Source organism: Phlebotomus papatasi, chromosome 2 (assembly GCF_024763615.1).
Source record: "Phlebotomus papatasi isolate M1 chromosome 2, Ppap_2.1, whole genome shotgun sequence".
Lineage (NCBI taxonomy): Eukaryota > Metazoa > Arthropoda > Insecta > Diptera > Psychodidae > Phlebotomus > Phlebotomus papatasi.
In genome coordinates this window covers 27,067,513-27,086,374 of record NC_077223.1, presented here as the reverse complement: position 1 = coordinate 27,086,374, position 18,862 = coordinate 27,067,513, and the positions used below count along the sequence as shown (strand labels likewise).

General features: G+C 33.9%; 1 protein-coding gene across 3 annotated transcripts in view; it reads right to left on the bottom strand.

The window, feature by feature from the left end:
* Positions 1–7,854: 7,854 nt before the first annotated feature.
* Positions 7,855–18,862, bottom strand: part of LOC129803296 (SH3 and multiple ankyrin repeat domains protein 3) — a 90,163-nt gene continuing 79,155 nt past the window's right edge. Inside the window, exons 12-13 of one of the 3 annotated variants that reach the window (XR_008751850.1) lie at positions 14,517–15,270; positions 7,855–9,246 (exon numbers count right to left, since the gene is read on the bottom strand). Coding sequence is in view for 1 of the 3 variants with exons in the window: in XM_055849746.1 (XP_055705721.1) it covers positions 14,580–15,270 (691 nt within the window). In the remaining 2 variants the exon portion in view is untranslated. Of the gene's footprint in view, positions 15,271–18,862 lie in introns of all 3 variants that reach the window. The other 2 variants (XR_008751849.1, XM_055849746.1) reach the window with 2 other exon arrangements.

Genomic DNA, 18,862 nt, shown 5'->3' with positions numbered 1-18,862 from the left:
GAATATTTGAACTTCGTGGGACCAACACCAGGGGCGCCACAGTCGAAAAACCAATTTCAATATCACATAACCTCAATTATCTCGACTGTCGCTGAACCGATTTTGATGATTACTTCAACATAATTGTAGAGCACATTTGTCTCTACATTTCTTCCATACATCATTTTCCACTCAGACTATGCTATCACTCCGATTTTGCCGTTTAAGTGTGAAAAAATTGATTTTTCCAATAATAACGCTTTGAAATCACTCAGATGCCAATTTGACTGCCTCTACTCCACCAAGACACTTAAAATAGGGGTTTAAATGGAAAGTCCCGCAAAATACAACAATTCTTTGATATAGTTGAAGTTCAACAAATGACTACTTGGGGCACTCTGGATGAAAAAACGAGTTAAGAAACAAAAAACCTCGCTTATCTTGGCTTCTGAGTAATCGATGAGATCATGTTCTATGGGAAAATTATAGAGAACATTCTGGTCTACATTTCACCCATATAACACTTTTCTGTCAGTTCATCCAAATCCTTGATATTTTGGTTTAAATACAAAATTTGTATAATTTCACGAATTTGATTCAAGATAACTGAATGACGTCTCCCAACTTCAGCTCTAAATCGAATTTGCATGCACTCCGAGTTAGCTCACGTTAAGAATCTCACCTACATAAGCCGGTTAGGATTATCTGTCCCTTTTTATTTTTTGCTTGTCCTATATCTTATGCATAGTATTTTTTTTAAATATTTTCTAGATATGCACAACGAAGCAAATATTACAAATATTGTTTTTATCCACTTAAAATGACACTCTCTGTAAATTTAATGAATAATTTAAATAATAAATATTTTGATGTTTTCGTAGAATGATACTACGAGGTATAGAACGTAATGTTCTAATTGGGAATGAAACAGACTATGAAACTAGAGTTGATATACAAAAAATATAATTTCTATATTTATGAATTAACTTTTATGGACAGCATGGAGTCCAAATTTCATTCAGGATATTGTATACTAGCAAGTATACATTCATGAATTATTCTCATATACTATACATTTCTCACAGAACGAAAAAAACTGATGGAAAGAAAATCCCAACGTCATATTGAATCTTGTTTCTCTCATCATAATTTATTCAGGAATTTCTCTTGGTGAATCGTTGAAGGGTATCTCTCTTCAAGTTACTCGAAAGTTTATTTGATTCAACTACTCCTGAAAGAGATGCTGAGCCAAGATAACTCCTTCCATCTAATTGCTGCCATACAATTGAGAAGAGAGCTTTCCTCATTGAGCTGTAGAATTGTGGAAAACTAACTCTTATTCTCTTGCTCTGGGACTTTTCTTTCCGAAGGAGAAGGGATCAGTGTTGTATTTGGGAGGTGGAAGTTAAAGAATACTTTACCATTCTCAATTGCCAAAAGTAATCCCTTAAGCTGCGCCTCGACACACTAATCGGTCTTCTTGAGCTGTCACCTGCGATAGAATCTCTCCATGTCGATGACGATTTGCCAGCCTCGCCATAAATAGGGGATCTTCTTCAATCATGAAGAAGCTACTCAATCATTTACCCTCCCTAGCTCAGCAATTTTTCCCACAAAGAAGAGAGAAAATGATACTCAATGGGATGTTTCTCAATGGCATAAAAAAAAGAGAGGACTTCACCCAGTGATGACTACTCCAATTATCCGATTATTGATTCAATTATTCTCCCATGGTTCTAATAAATATATACCAGGCATAATTTGTATTTCGCATCCTTCCCACTTGTTGGCATTCAAAGTAAAGATTAAAAATTTATCTTAATTATGCAACTTCTCTGGTAAAATGTTTCCAATGATTTAATTTTAATACCCACTCTCAACAGCTAATAAATCATTTATTGAGCTAATTACGGCAATTACAGCAATCTTCCCATTTTCTCCCTATTTTGCGAAAATTTTATCGCATTAGTGTTTGCTTTTAGCAATGACCTTCATAATTTTCCGAGATATTTTCATAGATTTAATTTACAACGTTATTCTATCTGATCAAAATTTCTATTGCGTTCCGTTTTTGAAAATAAGATGAAGGGAAATACCACAAAATCTCGTTTACCTTTTTGTTAGTGCTCTTATCTATTGTACCTGTACCTCAGTATTGTCTTAATAAGCATTTTGTTATTCTTTTACAGATATAATAAGCATAATTTTCTTCATTTCTCATATTTTCATAACATGTTGTTTATAAAAATTTTCAGATAATTCTTCTAAGAAAGATAAAAAGATTTCTCGAAAAAACTAATGAAACCATTTGATACAAATTTTAATCAGCATGATTTTTTTTTTCAAAAATTGGTCTTATTATTTATACAATTACCATATTAAAGAAAACAAAATTGTCGAATGTAAGAAGACAGGAAGTTCGTATATCTTACCGTTTGGCCTCTATAGGGTAACGTGTGGTATTTCTGGACAAGGTGCTTTTCGGAACATAATTATAGGTATTTATGGACACATAAAAAATATATAAATATTTGTTTTCTTATTATTTTTAAGTTCAATATGAAATATTAAGCTCTTTACGTATCAGAAAAACATAAAATTTCTGAAGTTTTATTTAATTTAAAATGTGAAATACGTGTGAATTGTGAGTGTCACATTCCAAATTTTGCGAAATCTTCAGTGCGTAAATTTTACAGATGTCAACACAAACAGTACTGAGTTTTTTTCGACTTAAGCCACTTTACAAGTTAAATTTAAATAAAATTTTTATAAAAGAGTGTAAAATTTAGATCTTCTACTTAAAGGTATAATCAGGCTTAGTGAAACTTATTTGCATAATAGCCACTTTTGTCTGTCCCAAAATACCCAACTGTCCCGAAATATACCACTGTTACTTCTTTACATTTTTTGCTATTTCGTATAAAAAATAATGTATTTTTCAACATTTTTTGGTAAGAATCTTATTCAGGATAGAATAAGGAACGTAAATATTTGTATCAACAAAGAAAAAAATAATTTGAGAAATCGTTAAACAGTTTGAAGGTGTCCCGAAATACCACACGTTACCCTATATGGGTAAGAAGTTTACGGACAGGAAAAAAGAATATTTAATAAAGATAGGTTATTTATGCGGGTACTTAATCGATTCATTATTGATTGTGACCGATGCAGTCGAGTTGGGAATTTCAAGATATTTCCAAAAAAATCAAATTTAACCATATCTGTTGAAGAATAGACCTTCTCTAAAGTAGTAAAACTTTTTCCTTGAAAAATTTAAGATGACGATTTTTAGATAGGTTTGGACGAAATGTTCGCCTTGGACTATCTCCAAAACATATCCAAAAATAAAAGAAACTGATTTTGTAAAGGTTGAAGGGAAGAAGGAGGAGAAAAAAGTATGGAGATATTGTTTTTTTCTTGGGGGTCACCGTAGACCGAAAGTTGATATCATTTACCGTTTAAGATCTAGCACCGTGAGAAGTTGAAAAAAAAGTCGATCACATAACCGCTTTCTTTTTGTGTTTGAACAGAACTTAAGGATGGTCTTTACCGATTTGTGTCTAGCATGTCTGATCGGTCAAAACTGAGAACCATTCTTAAATATTAAAATTAAAGAAAAGCTTACGAACAAGAGGGTGTCAAAGTCACCCGAGCTTACGGTATATATAAATGTCTAAAATATGCTGTGTGTAAATTTTCAAATTAGGTAACACCCAGGAAAAATAGCTACATTTGGTTTGAATATATTTAATAAAGATTTGGAACATGAATCTTAAAAATATACTTGAAATTGCTCGACCCTCCCCTTGAACAAAAAATAAATTGACCATTCACTTTCTACACACAATTGTTCCAAATTAGTTACATTTCAGTGATTTATCTTCTGGTTACCCTCTTTCCACAAATTTTCCATAGGATTGAAATCTGTGGGTTGTGCTGGTCACTTCAAAATATCAATTTTCTTCTGACTAAACCACTTTCTGACACTTTTGACGGTATGTGTTTGGTTTATTATCTTCTTGAAATCATCAAACTAATGGCAAATTCAATTCTATGTAAAGTGGCATGGATATTACGATATCTTTGTAAATAAACTGATACATCTTATCTAAAATCCAATGTATAAACCTTAGGGGAAACTGGGCCGCTTGTAAGCATGGGGTAGATGCAAACGTTGCAATAGATTAATTTATAGATAAGCACTATAGAGATATCGTCGGTTGCGTCTACCTCTGTCGTATCTGCATTTCTTTTGTGTCAGCATTTCACGCAAGAGGGGATGTCTGTATCGTAGCTTCCACCGAATGCAGATACAAAACAAATGCAGATACCACAGAGGTAGCCGCAACCGACGATATTAGTTCACTGAAAAAGTGGTCGATATAAGTCCAAGTAGTGTAGACATAAAAATCTGTGATTACTGCGGCCCCAGTTTCCTCTACACTCCTACACGAAAAGCACATATATCTACATTGCCACTGCCAAGTTCTACCACAATTTGTTCTTCTTGATTTTTTCCCAAATTCTTGATTTTATGGGACTTCAAAAATATTGTTTTTTCCAGGATCAGAAGCAGTCTTGAATCGGCACAAAATAATTTTTCTGTAAAGACAATCATCAATCAGAGCGAGTGACACTCAAATCATCCAGTTTTTTCTCAGTGGAGATAGGAAAAATTCCTGCCTCAGAATCGCACTGGAGACCTCTCGTTAAGTAGACGAGTGCTCTACGAATTGAACTATTAGAGGTCACATGCTCTGTTTGACTTGCTACACGACCTTAACCAATTGCATTATGCACTGCAATCGCTTACTCTCGGGGTTGCGAGATTTGGAAACGATGTGGTGCGTACAATTGAGCCGGAAGCTCATGGTGTCCATGAATTTTTGGTTTATTGTGAGAATTTTACGAACTTTAGTTCAATGTTAATTGTCTTTATGTACAGAGAATCGTCAATCAGAGCAAGTGACACTCAAATCATCCAGTTTTCTCTCACAGAGGAGATAGGAAAAATTCCTGTGAAATGAGAACCGGTGAGTTTTGGGGCTGTAGGGTAGCTAGGAAAAAACACAAATTTTTCCCAAAGCTTTCGGCTCGGACTTCAAACCTTCCTCAGTGGCTGGGCGTGAAAGAGCCCGATTTATTTTCGTTCTGTGCAGGCTCTTTCCTTCCCAGCTACTAAGGAAGGTTTGAAAAGCCGAGCCGAAAGCTTTGGAAAAAATCTATGTTTTTTCTGAGCTACAATGCACTTCAAAGCTCACCGGTCCTCATATGAGTGAATTATTCGTAGGTATTTACTAAAAGAGAGGAGACAGTTCAGATCCCTAAAGTAACCCCTTGAAATCCGTACACACGTACTGGTATAAATAAAAGGATCAAATTGATCCAAATTTAATCTTTTTGCAAAGGATGGATCAAGTTTCGAACTTCGAATGCAGATTTATCATAATAGACCATGTTAATTTGATCCATCCTTTGCAAAAGGATCAAATTTGGATCAATTTGATGACTTTATTTTTACCAGTGCGAGTGCAATCCTCTCACGCTAGTAAAAAATCAGTTTACTGACAGATAGTACACGACTAAGCAGTATCCCTATTTCTTATCAGAACGTTATCATACGCAGATTTTACGTCGAAAAACACGCATCCCTGCAATTTTTCCTTAAGCCATGAATTTATGAATGTAGTTCTGTGTACCAACACCATTTTTGAATCACACATGCGACTTTAGAATTAAATTGCGAGAGTTTCCTCATGAATCCAGTCTAAGAAGCATTTTTTCGAAGACTTTTCTAATATTGTATGATAATAAATTAAAATAGTTAAGCCATGTAGCTGGGCCCTAAGTCTGAAGGGAGTATTTTAGCAATCTGTAAAGTTGAAAAGTTTTACCAGCATTATTTTATTAAAAAAAACTAAAAGAAAAATTTAAGTTGTTTGGAACTGCCCCATTCTCCTCTTTCCCTCAAAAGGTATGCAAATTTAGATTTTGTTAGATCAAAATAACTGAGGTCTTGGAAAACGGGTAGAGTACCACAACTGGTGGTGGTGGTCCGACAAGATTACTCGTTGTTGAGGGTGTGTTGTTGTACTCATAGTTCAGGATCGACTGACGGTCTGTTGAGAGCGATATGCCAAAGAATGACATAAGTGCTCCACGTCCATAAGAAAAAGCACCCTCCCTTCGAACGTTCATGCCATCGAATAATGTGAATTTTATTTTATTTTTCCTGAGAGACTTACACATTTTTATTAAATATTAGTTGGATTATTTGAAGGAAGAGAACGTTTCCCTAGTTGTTGTACATCGGAAGGCATATTTAATATTTGGCGGTAAAGATGCACACCCTTTACCAGGGTTGTGCCTTTACATAGTACAATTTTTTTTTTACATTTTACATGTAAAAAATATGTAAAAATGTAAAAAAAATACGTAAAATATAAAAAAGGAAAATTAAGCATTTTTGAATATTTTAAACATTTCCTGTAAGCAATATCAATATTAATATTGCTTTCGAGGAATATCAATAGAACATTCTTGGGAAAGCTATGAACAAAATTTAGCACAACTTAAGCCTAAAATGATTTCACTTGTATGTAATACACTCATAGCTTCAACACAAAAATGTTAAAATTACAAATAAAGAACGCACAGTTTCAGCACACAACGGTTAAAATTGAATATAAAATCCTTACAGCTTTCGAAAGAAACGCTTAGCAATTTAGATCGTTTTTACTCGGATTCTGTGCAGATTTTATTAAAAATCGATATAATATCATAATTTCTGTGTGAATTTTTGTTTAATATGTTAGTCTCATTTAAGTAATAAAACGCGATGGTTTTTTAGAATATTATCACAGAAACATTCATTACCACAGAATCAGTGTTAGCAAGGAGACACTGATTCTCTTCATGAACATTGTTTTCTGGAATGTGATATCTTGGACAAAGTATATAGCAAAATCCCCCAAAAAAATTATCGTTATGAAGAGAGTAGGAAATAAATCTTAATTTCAATGATTTTTACAATATTCTTGATTAGCTGAAATCACAGAACAATTGGAAAACTCCCTGAGCATGTAGATATAGAAGTTCAAAAAATTATTAATCGTTTAGATGGTTTGGTTTAACCGGGTAGTAGAAAATTTGATTTGGGATTGTCAGTAAATTTCATCACGCATTTTAGACGACAAGCTTTACAGCAAAAAGCCGCAAAATATTTTACTGATTATAGCGAAATTTTTGATTGAGTAAAAAAAAATTGAACTTGTTATTTGATGGGTATTAATCAGTTTTACATTTTTACATTTTAACTTTACATGTTAAAAATGTAGTACATGTTAAAAGTTTTTTTTAGTAGAAAATGATGTAAAATGTAAAATGTAAAAAATTCGCCCAACCCTGCCCTTTACCTTCCACTCACAGAGGGATAACCCTAGTGAAAAGGCACATTGTGTACCGAATGAGTCTTTGGGAATCCATAATAACGACAGGGACTTTACCCGTGGAACCGATTAGTCTTACCATTTTGACATAATTTGAATAATCAGCAAAACTAGTTTGAACTGCTAAATTCTTGACCTACATTTTTTATCCTAAAACTATATTTTTGGTAATTTATGAACGAAAATGAAACGAATTTGAGGAAAATTTCACCATCAACTGCCATCAACTTCCCAAATAATTGCCCTCAAAATGCTTTTCTAATGGCCACAGAACCTTGGCAAAGTGCTCAATTTCATTTCCACCCTTCATCCACGGGCTTCCCAACCCAATTCAAACCTCTCGCTGGCAGACCTGTAGATAATTGTGTATATATGAAAATTGGGTGTGACCATTGCTGGAGGGTGAGGAGACCAAAATATCCCATCATAATGTTTTAAATTGAATTTATTCTTGCAATGTTACTTCTTTCGCTCTTCAAGATTGTTATATTTTAATTACTTTTACGTACTGATAATAATCCATTTAACAGTAGATAGTGTAATTGTAATTTTTTTCTCCGATTTTCATTCAATTTATCTGGCTTTATATATTACTTTTTTCCTTTTTTCTTTTAAATCTACAAAAATCGAATTGAACCAACAGGGGAGAAATGTTTCTATTTGTATTTCCGTACTTTGTGTTCGTCTGTCTAAATAAACATTTTTGCTAATATAATCCACAAAATTAATATAACACACCTTGTGAAAGTATAATGTTTCTTTTTTTTTTTTTTTGGAGAAGGCAAATTAATAATCTTCATTTAATATAAATTAACTTACAAGTGAACTTAGGGCTATTGTCACAACTAAATATATTTATTTTCAAAATAATTGCAAATTTAATTAATTTTATATCACAAAATTACAATAATACCAAAAAATACAATACAATGAAAACCTAAAAATTTATTATACCTTAAATTGTTTATCAATCTTGTTAATCAGTGTTAATTCAGTGAATTCTTCTATCATGCCTCAATGAATTGTAATTATTTCTGTATCGTTTTTTTTTCTTTTATATATAATATAAAAAAAATTAAAAATCTTCTGCAAAGGTGTAAATAGCTAAGAATTTTCATTGATGCCTATAAGAAGTTTACTTTGCTACCATCAGTTTCAAAATTCTGTTAATATGTTCGTATTATCAAATTGAAAAAATCAGTTTAAGGGCTGGTCTATCATCAAAAGTGTAGGCTTTTGTTCCAATTACCTAATTCTGTCTTTGTTACGGTTAATCCTGTGAAATTTGAAGTAAAAAAGTTTCTTTTAAAAATTCAATAATTTTTTTTTCCAAAAAAGAGATGTCACGAAATTCTTCGTTGTTCTTTGTGATAAGTTGGTGCTTAACGGAGGGAAAATTCAGTGTCTTGATGAAGTTTCTTATGAATGAGTTTCTTGAGGCCAAAAGTTTTGAGCAAAAAATTTTCTCAAAGTCCATCTTTTCTTCTCTCAAAGTCGTGTGTGTATTTATTTCTGGAAAATTAAACTATCTCGTGCATTTCTATCTACTTTCTTTTACGGGTATAAATTTTCTTTTTTTTTATCCATCTTTTAATCGATTGAGAATAATCTCTATATATCCTTCAAAAGCACAAGTATAACTTTTTCTGTTTTCAATTTGCGAATTCTCTTATACTTTTTATTACCATAATTTCTCTCAAAAACGTATCTTTTTTTCTTTATAGTAAATTTTAGCAATGAATGTGAATTGTGTAAGTGAATTAATGAACATTTTCATTGACTAACATTTAGACACTGTTTTCTTTTTCTTTTTAATACCCTTTCAATATTACGATTTGCCGAATGAACAATTGGAGGAAAGATTTGCATAATGTACACAGAAATGCAAGTCGGAACAAGAAATTTCGTATCAAACTTATAATTTCCTAAAGGCTAGTAATCTTCAATAACTGAAAGTTCAATGAAAATTTTTCTTACCAAGAGTTCTTAATAAGTTTTCTGCATCAAGAGCTTCTTTTCTTTGGCAAAAAAAACTCTCAATCAAGTTATATTCTTTTCGTATACTCAAAACTTGTACTCTGAGTAGTTTTCAAAAGTATCGGAATTCATTTTTCAAACTCTGTTTGCAAATTTCACTTAATCATAGTTCTGCAAGCACAAGTTTGCATAATTTATTCTGTTTCCTCTATTTGTTGGCCTTGGCAATGAAATCCTATTTAATTAATTCAGGAAAATAATTGTGTATGGAATTTGTGTTTAAAATTCCAAACTTCCACATGACTAACATTTTAGAATGTCGCTGAATTTGAAATATGCATTTTAACCTTCATCATTTTCAACATATCAACGGCAAGCTGATTAAAAACTGCATGCCATTATTGTGCTATATAAATAATTTTACCTCTGTAATGGCCTCTACACACTAGAGAAATTTATGTCCATATTGAAGAGTTTTTTATACACAAGTGTAATGGCCTCTATACACTAGAGAATTTTATGTCCATATTGAAGCAAATTCCCTACGCCTGTGTAGGAAAAACTCTTCAATATGGACATAATTATCTCTAGTGTGTAGAGGCCATAAAGCGTTTGCTTCAATATGGACATAAATTTCTTTAGTGTGTAGTGGCCATAAGGGCACCTACACAGTAGAGAAATTTATGACCATATCTGACCGTTCTTCTTACACAAATGTGAAAATTTGCTTCAATTTGGATATAAATTTCTCTAATTTGTAACAGAGTAGAAGCTATAAGGGACTCCCTCAGAGGTAAACCATAATAACACAAGGGGCAAACAACTGACCAAAATTTCATGTCGTAGAATCAATATTCACAAAATATTCACATTTTTATATGGAAAGAAGAAAATATTCGAATATTTCCCTAAATATTCGCGATATTCGCAATATTCAGGAATATTCGCGATATTCGCGATATTCACGATATTTATGAAATATTCGCAATATTCACGTTGGTAGATGTTCTAGACTCGCGAGTTGTTTTCCCCTTGTAATAACATCGAACGGACAAAAAAACTCGGGAAAAACAGAAATAATGCATTATTCACATAAAATTGAATATATTATCCTTTAAAATATTTTTCTTAAATCGAAATTTCTAATTGACTATGACCTGAAAGCATTTACAGCCTTCAAAGCTTTAGTCAATCATAGAGCGCTATATATGTACATTTAAAAAAGGTTGAGATTTAAAATAAATCCTGAATTAATTTTTGTATATTCAAAAAATCTTTCGAAGTTACAAACGTAATTACATTATTTATGGCTTGATCAAGTATACACACATTTGTGCAATAAATCCAGAAGCCAGTATGGCCATTTATGCGAGGTTATTTTAATTCGAAATCTCCCTTTCGAATTAATGGCCATAGACCTATTTACAACTTAACCCTTTAAGAACGATTGGAACACCGGTGTCCCATAAAGAAAATAATTTTTCCTGAACTACCTAAAGTTATTTTTTTCTTATGTTTATACGCAATTGCAAAGTAGAAGGTTAAAGGAATCTAGGATATTTTTCGAAAGTCTCCACCTATTTGCTGTATAGTAAATATTGAAGCTCAAAAATGGCGAATTTTTAAATTCTCATATTGAAAATTAATTTTAAATTTTTTTTTATATTTCCACTTTTTTTGAGCAAAACCGTTTTGGAAAAGGAAACTACAATACTCAAACATAATATTTTTCGTTAGAGTGAAAATTAAGTCATTGGTATCGCAGGAAAAATTACATAAATTTTTGGGCTATTTTTGTCGCTATTTTTCATAGAGACAAAAAATACACCAAATCAGACTCTGCTTTTCGAAAGTTAGATGTAAGACGTTTTACAAGTTTTGTTTATTGGTTTCATTTTTATTGCTAATTTTCGGTCAGCGAAAACTGTTTCGTCCTTAAAGGGTTAAGCCGAGAGACGTCTTAACGTAATTATAATCAAAATAATGATTTGACTAAATTGCCATCAGTTTCCCACTAACTAAGTCATTTTTCGGCCTAAATCGAAAGTCATAAAGTCTTTCTTTCTCAAACTTTGCATATTTCTATCCTACTATTTCGTACTCTTCTTCTTTTGTTTAACATCATTACAATTTAATATTAGTTCAATAAAAATTTTGAGTGCTAAAAATTGGGATAGATATACGTATAACGTTTGAGGAAGAAAGGGATGTGAATTTCGATTTTATGAAATTTTCCTGACCTAAACAGTTTTTGCCAGAGGCATAAGAAATAAAATTCAATATTGAAAAGGGCGCTCTTGACGAAAAAAATTTGATTCACCAATTAGTATCTTGGATAAAATGCAAATGGAAATTTACAATTTTTATACCTGAAGAATTTAAACTTAATTTTGTGTTTTCAAACAGAATTTTTGAGCAAAATTTAAACTTTATGAAATATGACATCAAAAAACTATCAAAAGAATTACTAAACAATTATCATAGGAATTTTAATGGAACAAGAATATTAAGAGTGCCGTTGCTTTGTTTTCCTTTATAACCAAGTGGAGATTTGAACCCGAAACTCTTTGAAATTCGAACATAAAATATTGGAGACACCAAATTTATGAACAATGAAGTCAAAAACCCTTTTCTTTAGCTTTCGAAGCCTATTTTCGATTTTCTTTTAACATCCATCTGGAAATGAAAAAGAAAATCTGTCTGTTTCACAACAGAAGTTTGATTACCTAAAAGTGTCTTGACTTAAATGTAAATAGTTTAATTAAATTCTCGAATTTTCACACAGAATCTTCTAACAGGGGGTAAAAATTTATGAAAGACTACTCAAAGAAGCTGTCTCAGAATGTAATCAGTCACTTTTGAGAGTTACAATGAAAATGAAATTGTAAAGCTTTTTGCTTTGATTTTTCTTATGACAAAGTGAATTCCAACATATTGACACTCAAGGTACTTCGAAATTCGAACAAGAGACTTCAAAAGTCATCTGTCGATATCATAAAGAAATTAAAATATCTTTTTATTGACTTTTCGAACCGATTTTCGAATTGTTAAAAGTTTTTTTTTTAATTTCGAAATACCCTCGCAGAAACGATCTTTTAGTTCTTACTTAAACGGGGTAATTCAATATGTTGCACATTGTTCTATGAACTAGTGAGTCTTGGAAAATCCCCTCTAGTGGTTGCTTTCTATAAAAAAAAACTTTGTCGAGAGACTTTCTAGACTAAGAGTTTGAATACGGTTTTTGTGATAAATTTTTTATTATTGTCCCATTTACTTGGATTCTTTTATGTAGCAATTTTTCATGACTTCAATAACATTTATATATCTGTTATACCAAATCAATTATTTTAACATATTGAGAAAATATCAAGGAAAATATTGCACAAATTACTATTTTAGTGCTTATAATGAATTTTGCCGTCTTGTTTTTCGCTCAGGATGTAGGGGATGTTGTGGAAGTGTTAATATCTGATGAAAACTTTAAATTGGAACAAATTGTTCTGACGATCGAGCGGCAGGTTACGCAAACTTTCCATAAAATGTTCGAGTTTTCACACAAAAGTTTTCAATTACTCTATACAACAAGTAGTTACGAGTATTGAAAGTAACGTGAACCAGTTTTTTGATAAAATATATCCGAACATCCGAACTCATGTTATTTGCTCAAAATTAAATATATCCTAATTTTTAGGGAGATGTATAAGAAGTTCTAAAGCATTTGCCAATTTGCACTATTTCCGATTTTTCCAAATAATTCTTATTCTGTTTTAATAGAGCGTATTTCATTTGAAACGAATCAAATGCCAATTAAAAAAATAAGTTTATTCATAGAGTGATTCTTACCAGTCTCAAATAGAGTACCTTCTTTTAAAGTTTAAAAACTTCGATGATCTATTTGAAAATCCGAAAAGAGGTATTCTTACTTCTTGATAATTCCGGAAGGTACCTGAAGTATATCCTGTTCAAATTTCGAAATGCTTGAGTATCAAAATATATCGGTCCCCTATTCTTTCCGTACAGAAGTAGATCTTGAAATATTCGAAATTCTGTTTGAAGAACCAAAAACTTTCCGTACAGAGGTAGATTTTGAAAAATTCGAAAATCTATTTGAAGATCCAAAAAAGAGACTTTCTTACTTTTAGATAATTCCGCAAGGTAGCTGAGATATATCCTGTTCGAATTTCGAAGTACTCAAGTTTCAAAATGTGACGGTCTTCACATTGTTCTGAGGAAAAAAAAACAGAACAACGACATTTATTGTTCTTGTCCCAGTATTTGGTCACTCCATAATCACTGAGTAACTCTTTTGCCAGCTATTTAGTGTGATATTTGATAAACTTTTCCCACTTTGTTCGAAAATTTAGTATGAAAATTTGAAATTGAATTTGAATTCTTCGAACTTCAACGATTTTTTGTGCAAATAGAGTTCTATTTACCTTTTATCCAAGACACTATTGGAGAATCAAAATCTACTTCTGTTTGGGCTCAAAAGAGACTTTCTTACTTCTTGATACTTTCGCAAGGTGGCGGAAGTTGCATTCTGATCGAATTTCGAAGTGCTCAAGTGTCAAAATGTGACGGTCTTCACATTGTTGTGAGGGAAAAAGCAAAACAAAGACGCTTACTGTTCTTGTCCCATTATTTGATCACTCCATAATCACTGAGTAACTCTTTTGCTAACTTTCTAGTGCGATATTTGATATATTTTTCCCACCTTGTTCGAAAATTTAGTATTAAAATTCGAAATTGAATTTGAATTCTTCGAACTCCAATGACTTTTTGTGCAAATAGAGTTCCATTTACCTTTTATCCAAGACACTATTTGAGAATCAAACTACTTTCGATTATTCTTCTTAGATTTTCGGAAACGCTTTTAAATTACTTTGTAACTTCGAATATTTGTTTTATGCAAGATTTTTTTCTTTATCCCTCAATCTGTGCTCTTTCATTGACTTAAGGCATGATCAATTATCAAATTTGAGAGTAATTTTGGTCCTTCGAGTCCTTTCTGAGCTTATTGCATTAACAGATTTTTAAGTCTAATTAGTGCTTCAAATCCCAAAATGAAACCCATATCTCAAGGCAACTTTCTCAGCCAAGATTTATTCTTACATTTTCACTTGTTCCGACTTTCATTCCTTTGACATTCCGTGGATGGGGGTTCTAAACTATGTTCTACTGGGAGTGCATCTTGTTGGCTTTGGGCACGGCACCCACAATCCGGACACTTCTCTGGGGATTCGCGTGGCTGTCGAAAGAGTCACAGAATTGTGGGGGAGGCGCCAGGACTATGTTGTCCTCCGGCATGGCGGGTCTGAGGGTATGATGGTGATGGCGATGGTGGTGATGATGGAGCAGGTTCATAGGTGGCGGCACAGCAACGCACGAGTCCGCATCATCGGACTCTGTCTCAATTGGTGGAGGGAGTTGCGTGAGAGAGACAGCGGGCTTGGTCTGCAAGGCTCGGTTGAGGGCAATTGTAGCTGCCTGCTTGCGTGTGAGGGAATTGTGCCGCTGGAATCCTTTGGCTGGCGGACTGGGACTGGCGTCATCGTCGCTGCGCACCTCAACGTCTGGCTCCACCGGCTTGGGCAATGGTGGTGGAGGTGCAGCCTTAGTCGGCTTCGCTTCAGGGGGATTGAGAGCAATCTCCTGATCACTACTAACACCCGATGACGAATTGTCACCCTCCTCGAGGTGCACACTTCCATTGCGATTCCCCGTTGGTGGTTGCTGAGCCTGTTGTCCTTGACCACCCAGCAAATCGTGCGGATATGACTTGGATGCCTTTAGTTTCGTACGCATCTTCTGTATCTCTTCCACTGAGAAGGAATGAGGCATTGAACTTGATCCCGTGCTGCTGCCACTGTAACAAGAAAAAAAAGTTCAATTATTCTTCAACAGAACCTTTCTTTTAAATCTGGTAGAGAACTTTAATTGACAGAATTATGATGAGAAGTATATTCATTAAAATGGAACATAAAACTTTTCTAACGATTATTTTATAGAAGGTAGAGGACCATTTTACCACACATCCATTATAAAGTTTCACATCGCAACCCCAATTTCAACTAAAAGTTGGTTCATTTCTCAATCCTTCCTCATGAATTCATAAACGTATATATGAAGAACTTTAATGCACTTTGTGCAATATTTACAATCCAAATTACCTCTCGGAAACTTAGAATTCACCTAAGCATAAAATTATGATAATGAAAATTACAAGGAATAGAGAATATTCGAGCAATTGATATATTTAAACTTCAGCAATTCAATAAACAACCCTCTAAGATACTGTATTTTATTTTATCAAAGAAAACTATTGTGAATTTAAAAAAAGCTCGTGTAGTTTGATACCATTTGCCTTGAACTTTCTCAGAATCTTTGAATATACGCTGATTTTGAAATCAATATCCCAGGGTATTTTATTGAGTTTAATGCATATGTTATTACTTTCAATTGCTTTCACAAAGCAGACTTCTTCCATAAATAGTGTTCAATAACAATCATCAAAGTATCAAGACCGTGAGGCTTTATATTATGCTATAGTTACCGTATAGACGCAGGGATGCGGGCGACTTTATACTGTGTAAGTGACTTTATCCCCGCCCCTACTTGCATTTCGTAAGCTTTTCTTTAATTCTAGCATTCTAGGATGGTCTTCACAAATTCCCATAAGATTTTTGAAAAAAAGGTTTAGAATTAAATAATAAGAGTAGATGTAACATTAGATTTTAAGAAATCTAGAATGTAGTATTTAAAGTTCCGAGAACTTTGGGAACTGGAGTTAATCCTTCAGTCTCAAATCGGTATAAACTTTAGCTTTTTTGCGCCTCGAGTGGGTCAGTGGATAGAGCAGTGGCTCTGTGACTGCGAGGTCGTGGGTTCGGAGCTGAGCGGCAGCAGAAAAAAGATTTCTCATGCCATATCGGCTTCGAATTCGTCCAGTGAATGAACAAATAGTAATGTCAATGGTGCATATTGGCAAAAAAGTGAACCTTCAATAATTCAAAATGGCGAATTTTCCGGTCATAGGTATGTTTGGGCCAAATGTTCGCCCGGACTAGCTCTAAAGCATGTCCAAAAATCATTGAAAAAGCTTGGGCCAATTTTGAGAAAAACCGAAAAAACATTATTTTTAGGGAATATTAATTATTATTGGGGATGAAAAATTATTCAAAAATCGGTGATTAACCGGTTCAATTCCAAAGAAGACCTATATAGCCGGGTTCGAAATTTCAATACCTTTCCAAAAAAATTCAAATTTAAGCAAATCGATTGAAAAATGAGCCTTCCAAATTGGTTGATCTTTGTCCTTCAATAATTCAAAATGGCGAATTTTCCGGTCATAGGTATATTTAAGCGAAATGTTCGCCCGGACTAGCTCTAAAGCATGTCCAAAAATCATTGAAAAAGCTAGGGCCAATTTTTTGCAAAATTGGAAAAACCTCATTTTTTACCTATTTTTGTGGTATAGGGAACGCATGAAAGGGGAAGGGGGAAAATAAAGAGGTCGGGTGGGAGATAATGTCATTTGAGGAGGGGTCATCGAAGATCGGAAGTTGATATCTCTTATCGTTTGAATTTTATATGGGTGAAAAGACTGAAAAAGTGCGAAAAACAGTTTTTTTTTAAACAGAGCTACTACTATTACTTTCCCGATCCATCACCGATTATGACCGATGCAGTCGGATTCAGAATTTCAATATCTTTCCAATAAATCCGAATCTAACCAAATCGGTTGAAAAATGGACCCTCCAAAGTGGTTGACCGATATGACCTTCAATAATTCAAAATGGCGAATTTTCCGGTCATAGGTATGTTTGGGCGAAATGTTCGCCTGGACCACCTCTAAATCATATCCGAAAATCACTGAAAAAGCTTGGGCCAATTTTGAGAAAAACCAAAAAACATGGTTTTTGGAGGGGATATAGAGGAAGTGGGGAGGGGGAAAAACAAACGTCGAGAGATTTTGTTTTTCTATTGGGGGTCATCGAAGACTGGAACTCGATATCTCTTACCGTTTAAGCTCCAGAACAGTGACAAGTTGAAAAAAAAAGTCGATTATATAACTGCTCTCTCTTTGAGTTCGAGCAGTAAAAGGTTTTAGATCTCCTGCTTTTAAATTGTATACACGGATAGAGTCCGGAGTCTGGATGTGCAACCCATTAAATTCGTACTTCTTAGCAGACTTTCTTCGATCTTTCGATTTATCAAAGGTAAAGATTGCCAAAGAGACCAAAGGCCTAAATGATTTTTTTTAACTAAAACTCTTATATTTTTGGTTTAAATTATCGTATTTTAAAGCATTTTTATCATTCTAAAATTCTAAAATTTCAGCCATTTTAACCTGATTTTCGAACACTTTTGGAAAAATTTTACTTTGCGTTGGACAAGATTTCTTAGAGTGAATTCATCTGATGTCAAAAAACATTTGCCTGTTAAAGCGTGTCCCGAATTTGAATGTTAAATTTTCGACATGAAGTTAGTCACAACAGTAATTGAGTCTTGTTTTGATTTTTTTGACGTTTCAAGAGAATTCGTCAGCTTTTCATTTCTGAAAAAAATATTGAAAAAAGTTGTGTTTTGGCTAAGAAAAGTGATAAAAATGGAGAACCTGCGCAAATTGATCGTGGACACGTACCTAAAGAATCCAAAAGCGAGCTATTCTGAAATCGGAAGGATCACCGGAAAGTGTGCATCCACGGTGCGAAGGGTTATATTACGCTTCAAGGAACTCAAGACTGTTATTCGAAAGCCAGGATGTGGCAGAAAACCTGGAGCTGTAGGCAAGAGAATGGAGAAGAGAGTGTTGGCGCTATTCCAGAAGCAACCTTGCCTTTCAGTCAGAGATGTGGCCAAAAAGCTGGGTATCTCCAAGAGCTTAGTGCAGAGAATCAAAGAGAATAACGGATTGATAACGTACGAAGCTCAAGCTGCTCCCCATCGCACGGAAAAACAGAGGCGAAGTGCCAAAACGAGGTCGAGAAGTCTGAGTGATCGAGTTTTGAAAGGCTTTCGAGGATGCATTTTGATGGACGACGAAACTGTCGTAAAAGGTGAATTTACTCTGTTGCCCGGCCAATAGTTTTACATGGCGAAGACTCGTACGGGTGTAGCCAGCAAGTTCAAGTTCAAAGAGTACGACAAGTCCCCGAAGAAATATGTGGTTTGGATGGCAATCTGCTCTTGTGGACGTCGCAGTGAAGAATTTTTCATGGCAGGGACGATGAACGCGGATATCTACCTTAAAGAGTGCCTCCAAAAACGACTTTTGCCACTGCATCAAAGCCACGACATCCCTCCTCTATTTTGGCCTGATTTGGCATCATGTCATTACGCGAAAGCCACCCTGGAATGGTTTGCCAACAACAATGTCGAATAGATAAGAAGGTCAACCCGCCCTGCACTCCAGAAGTCCGCCCCATTGAGAAATACTGGGGAATTTTGATAGGAGA